This window comes from Musa acuminata, chromosome BXJ2-11 (assembly GCF_036884655.1).
Source record: "Musa acuminata AAA Group cultivar baxijiao chromosome BXJ2-11, Cavendish_Baxijiao_AAA, whole genome shotgun sequence".
NCBI lineage: Eukaryota > Viridiplantae > Streptophyta > Magnoliopsida > Zingiberales > Musaceae > Musa > Musa acuminata.
The window spans coordinates 20,110,594-20,117,193 of NC_088348.1; the positions used below are offsets into that span (position 1 = coordinate 20,110,594).

At 33.4% G+C, this 6,600-nt stretch overlaps 1 protein-coding gene across 1 annotated transcript; it reads left to right on the plus strand.

Moving 5' to 3' along the window:
- The first annotated feature begins 1,853 nt into the window (after positions 1–1,853).
- LOC135626508 (origin of replication complex subunit 6-like) lies at positions 1,854–6,101 on the plus strand. The gene is made up of 10 exons (XM_065131870.1): positions 1,854–2,187; positions 2,262–2,308; positions 2,402–2,506; positions 2,594–2,674; positions 3,087–3,198; positions 3,274–3,336; positions 3,430–3,517; positions 3,623–3,699; positions 5,524–5,617; positions 5,729–6,101. The coding sequence occupies exons 1-10, from the start codon at positions 2,068–2,070 to the stop codon at positions 5,806–5,808; spliced, it is 867 nt and encodes a 288-aa protein (XP_064987942.1). The 5' UTR covers positions 1,854–2,067; the 3' UTR covers positions 5,809–6,101.
- Positions 6,102–6,600: the final 499 nt, after the last annotated feature.

The following is a 6,600-nucleotide window of genomic DNA, read 5'->3' on the forward strand; positions in this document are numbered from 1 at the left end:
TGCTGAGTGGATGAACGACACTAGAGTGGAAATAGATTTAAAGTTTTGTAGGAGCACCCAACTTAATAAGCTGCATCTAGTATGGTTCAGTCAGATTAGAAACGATGATTTGATGCTGCATTGCAGATGCCAGTATCATGTTACCTTAGGGTAGCATTAGCATTTCAACTTTAGAATACTAATGAAAAATTTTAAATTTCTCATAGTACCTGTGACATTTTTTTAAAATTATAAGATTGCTAATATATAATAGAATCCCTAACCCTGTCTTAATGTAATGCCATTATTTAGTAAGAAACCAGCATGATATATTTCTTCTAATGAGAAATTTTATTTATTTATTTATTTTTTAAATATAATTTTATATTTATTTATATGAATATTTTATATTTGTTATATATTTAGGCCATAACAAAATTTTTTTTATAACAATACATATATTCATTTATTTTTAAAATTTTATTTACTTATTAATTTAAATACATAATATTTATTTATTTATTTAATACATATTAAAAATATTAGAAGGATAAAATTATCATATAATATTCAATATACTTTAGAAATATAATTGTATCAAATAACACTTGCATCAATAGTTTTCATCTTTTTTTTTAAAAATTAAATGTGTTAAATATTCTATAACTATTCATTCACTCACACTTTTTATTCTGAATATATGTTAAAAATTCAAATATATTTTAAAGCATACTCTTAGTGAGTGAATCCTTCATGAGTGAGCAACATCTCTCAAGCCTTAAATATGCCATGAAATGTGCATCCATTAAACTCGTACAATTTTGTTTGATACTGAAATGTGCCACCAAGTTTCTCCTACTCTGTGCAAACTTGTAACCTTTTTCTTTAATTCAACGAATAAAATAGTACTTGCTTCAATAAACTTTGTGGATTAAAAAAGAACCATAACTGATAATTTCGTTTTATATTTATGCTTACATCCATTTTAAAATTAGAATTTTTAGTTTTAATTGTCATAACTTGCTTAATCACCTTGTAATAAAGTATAAATTTACTTTGAAGAAAGAAAGCTCAAATACAATAAATAAAACCTAAATTATAAAAAAAATTGATGTTGCTTATATTCATGATTTATTAGGAATAGTTTTTATTAGTAATAAGATAGTATAAATTTATTTTAAGGAGGTTTGTACAAGTGGCAATTACATGAAATAAGTCAATTGAAATTAGCAATAAGATGATAGGTAGTAAAAGAAAAAAAAAATCTATTTTTGGAAATAATAAAAATAAATAGGTGATATATATATTCCTCCAAAGTAAATAATTTATGTATTTGTCTCCTCTAAATTTAACGTGTATATATATATATATATATATATATATATATATATATATATATATATATATATATATATATATATATATATATATATATATATATATATATATATATCTGTGTGTATACAATTTATATTTGCAAAGTTCAAGAACATATAGATATGCCATTGTAATTGATCTCCATGAATTGATCATTGGCATAATAATATTGAAACTCAAATTGACACTAATGCGTTTTTACATAAAAAAGATATTAGAAAAATATGAAGGTTCAAATAATTGGTGATAGTAATAAAAGGCATTTCAGATATTTAAAATTTTAATTTTGAAGTTAAAAAAATTATAATTATTAGGAGTTAATTTAAGTTTACTCAATGGATATTATCGAGAGTAGCATATATATATATATATATATATTTATAATCTAAATTTGAAAGAATATATATGGAAAATCTAAATAATTGGAAGGATATGGATGTAATATTAAAACTGTGAGGAGGATATTTCAAAACCTTGAAAGGATAGATATGTAAAATCGCCATATAAATTCGATAATTTCGTAAATTTAAGGTGGAAAAGGAGCTCTTATAGGTCGCGAGTTTCCTTCTCCCGCCAAAATTTTCACGGTCAATTGGAAGGCCCTTCCCGCCAGCGTTCCCCGCCAAATCCTTTCCTTCCCATCCCCCTCCCCTCCCTTCGCTCGCCTCAAATGCCGCTTCCTCTCGCAACCCCTCCACCTCCCCGACCGCCATGGACTTCTCAACCATCGCCTCCAGGCTCGGCCTCGCTGGCTCCAAGCCCCTCATCCGCAAGGCCGAGGAGCTCCGCCGCTTCTCCGACGTCCAGTTCAATTCCTCCATCATTGGTGTTGTAAGGCCTTGCCTCTCCCCTCGCTCGACGTTGCGTCTCCGTTCTTCCACCCTAAACTATTCTTCTTTTGGCAGGGCGAGATCGCCAAAGCCATCATTTGCCTGGAGCTGGCGGCATCGAGGTGCCCCCGTTGGCCTGCACATCACTTGTTTGATTAATTGCTTTTGAACTGTCTTGCCATGCAAAGATTAAGCTTTTGGATATGTAAATGTAGGTTTGACGTGGTGTTTGATCGGCAAAGTGCGATAAAGATGAGCGGCATGTCGGAAAAAGCTTACATGAGGTCACTTAATGCCATGAAGAATGGTATCGGAGTCAAGTGGGTTTCTTTCCAATTTTGATGTATTCATTTGAGTTCATCAGGCTTTGATGGATGCCTAGAGTTTGCCGATGTGCTTTCTTGCAGGCCGAGTCTGGATGTTCGGCAACTTGGGATTCAGTTTGGCTGTGTTAGGCTCATCCCCTTCGTGAAGAAGGGCTTGACTCTGTAAGATCCAATCCCTTGGTCTCATTTCATGTGTTTCTCTTAAGCAATGAACAACACCATAATAATCATGTAGTTTCTTATGACTTGTCTTGACATTATATGTGTCAATTGAATGCCCATTAATAAGAATCCCTAACATTTTTGGTAACCTTTCTCTTCTTAATGATTCTTAGATCCTGAATATCAAGATCATGATAAAAAAAAGAAAGTTCTTGGTGTATTATGAATTCAATTGGGCTACAGATATATGAATCTACTGCAAATTTTAAGAAGGATTTAGCAAACGAAAATTGTTGTGAAATTATAGTTAGACCATTTATGTGTTGTAGTTCTGCATATAATCTTTTGTGCTTGCTCATATATTATTAGTTACCCTAGGCATGTCTTAAGATATGATTCTTCTGTTTTCCAGATACAAGGACCGTTTTCTAGCAGCACTTCCACCCTCTCGTCGGACAAGCACAGATTTCAATCGGCCAGTATTTACAGCAGTTGCCTTCTATTTATGTGCCAAAAGGCATAAGGTAATAGCTAGCCTTTGTGCTCCTTGGATTTTTTTCCCCCAACCAATATTGAGAAATTTATTTTTCTTCTTACAGCTGAAGGTAGACAAATTGAGGTTGATTGAGTTATGTGGCACATCTGAATCTGAGTTTGCTACTGTAAGAGAGATACAAACTTGTTAAGTCTCATCTCTTGAATTTTTTGGGCTATTCTAGTAGTATGAGATATATGCTCTTGATTGTGGGATCTAGGTTTCAACTTCTATGGGTGACCTCTGCTTTGATGTTTTTGGGATTTTCAAAGAAAAGAAAAATCCAAAGGCTGTCAAAGGTCATCGAGGTATATATGTCTCTGATTACTTGATACGGGAGATATCTATGTAATAGAGACATTATGAGATTGAAATTATTTAGTCATTCATAATTTTCATCTTGATAATTACAGAGCTTTTAGATGCCCTTCCCAGTAAAAGGAGACGTGCGGATGATGGTGATGCCTCTGATGATTCTTCAGGAGATGAGGTAGGTCATACATTCTTGATAACTTTCTTCAGCCAACTGTTGACAGTATGCTGGAACTATGCCCACATGTTAGAAACCTTTAATAAATGTCTTTAAGATTTGAACATTTGAGGATTATGTGTTTGTGCAGTTACATGTGACTCAATGTAGTACCATGGCTAGAAATCACATCAATGGCTCTTCCCTTATAAATTTATGGTTGCATCAGTTTTATGATGAATATTTGAGAGATCACTCACATAAAGATTTATAGTGTGCTCACATTGGAAGTTCATAAGACTAAGATTGATTTATTAGGATTTAATGGGTGTACTATTATCAACTTTAGCCTAGGCATTTTGGCTGGTGGTTTGGGCTCAACAAAGTTGATAAATAAGTTATTCTATTAGGTTGGGTTGTGACATTTGATATTAGAACTAATCTAATGTTGAGGTATGGTGAGGGGGCTTGAGTAGGAAAAGATTATATGTGGATGGAGTCAAGTGACTCATCATTGTGTGGAGCTATCATTGGGTTATGCCTTAAATGTATTATGCTAGTGTTTGATTTGAGATATATTGAGTTTTGACGATGATGTCAAGCCCTTAAGTGGGGGAATTTGTAACATTAAAAAAAGTTTCACATTAGAAGTGAATAAAACTAAGATTAACTTATTAAGGTTTGATGGGTGTACTATTATTAACTTTAACTTAAATATTTTGATTAGTGGTTTGGGTTCAATGAAACTGACGGGCTAGTTATCCCATCAGGTTGGGTTGTGACATGTAGGCCTTTTAATCATTAGTTCGTAGTCATCAAAATTGAACTAGATTGCTTGGTCAGATAAAAGAAAACTTATGAATTGGCTTCAAGAGTTATCCAGTTCTAATAAAATCTTGACTTTGTAAATCAAGTTCACTAGTAATTGGGTGTGTTTGAGTGATAGCAACATCATGAATTAGAGGAAAGCCTTGCAATCTTTTTGTTTCCTGTTGCTCTCCCTGCTTGTTCTGTATTGCCATTTCATTGTTATGCCCATTTTGTTGCAGCTGTCGGTTTTATCAGAGAGAGGAATAAGTGGAGGAGAAGAAACAGAAGAGCATAAAAAAGGGATAAAAAGGAAGAAAAGGACTAGAGAAGAGATAGGAAGAGAAGAGGAGCATATGAAGGAAAAAAGGGAGAAGAGATAGGAGTTGATGGGAGAAGAGATTAAAGAAATAGGGAGAAAAGGAAATCAAACACTTGCGATATTATTGTTTCTTACTATTGTTATTGAAAAAAAGGAGAAACTTAAAAAATTAAAAATCTGATATCGTGTCTTGATTTTTTGCAATGACCAATTGGTCCATTGACCTAATCAATGACCTAGTGAACCAAAACTTAGCTGGTCAGTGATTGTTTGGTTCTGATAATTATGGCTCAGCAATATTGGTGATGGATAAGGTGAAACCTGTTACTGTCTGCTTCTATCTTAAGCAAAAAGGAAAGAATGCAGGAGATAAATGAATATCCAGTTGACAGACAAGGATTCTTTTATATGTAATGCTTAGTAAATACTTTTGCAGCTTTGTTTCCTGTAATTGAAATAAACTTTCTTTCATATGGAATCCTTAGAAAGTACTTTTGGAACTTGATGTAAGAACATTAAGCTGGCTTTACATCACATTCTTGCCATTCATATCTTATTCAACTGAAAATTATGATTCTACTTATCCTTGCTGAGACACCAGGGATGTGTTAATCTTTTATTATGTCCATTAATCCATTGGCTAAACAACAGCCCAGAATCTGGTTGGTTTACTCTTTTAATTTATGCCATACTTGTATGTACATTGAATCTTGCAGCTTTCAAGCTACAAGAGGCACAAAAAGATGGAAAAACAAGCCTATGAAAATTGGAAGATTTCAGTGATCTCCTCTAACAAGCAAGAAAAGACAGGTGTAGTACTCTTTTTCCTTCTTTGATGTGTACTATACTATGCAATAATCATTCACAATAGCGACACTGACATAACCAACTAAGGTTTATCATTAATATTTTCCTTGGTAGCACCCCTCAAGGCAAAGAAGCAAGCCACACTCAATTTCACGAGGAAGTCTCCCAGCTCAATTGCATTAGAAGCTTTATAATAAGACTGTGATGAGTTGGAGCCACCAGGATTAGAGATGGAACTAAAGATATACTGTTGTTTTGATGATGACCTATAGTTGAACGAGTATAATTTTTATCATGTAATATCACTTGTGCTCTGATATGTAGTGACCATGTGAAATGGAAGCTTAAATCTTGGTAGGCAGATGTAGAATCTGTAAATGATCCAAAGTTGCTAATCCAACTCCAGCTGGGTGCTGACTGTGAAATTAAATAAGCTAAACTGGCTTGATTCTTTTGTAATTGAAATTATGAACTGATTTTGGATCAATTTTGCTATTGGGTGCAGTGTTGGTTCTATTGATAACATCTCTAGTTGTTATTCATCAATTTTTTTGGTGGTTTGATGAATTTATTATATTATTAATTTGGTTGTAATTATTTCGTTAGATTCTACTGTAGCATCTAAACCGCTATAAAATCCCTATTTACAGATCTAAACCACCCCTGTAGAATCCTAAATAATTTAGTTAGGTTCAGTATTTTGATCTAAATAAGATGATATGAGCATTGTCTCTACCGAGAGGTGTTCTTCATCTTGATATATGTTCCTTTTCCCTTTCCATATGGAGCATGTGCATATCATGCAGCCACACCAAACACTATCAGGAAACGAGAAGTTACCATTAGATTTTATATATATATATATATATATACTCGTGACCATCAGATGTTACTACTGAAGAAGACCTACTCTTCTCAGGATCCTCCGAGGAGGCTCCTGATGATCTCAGCCTCAGGGCTGTTAACGTCCATGGTCACCATGAGGA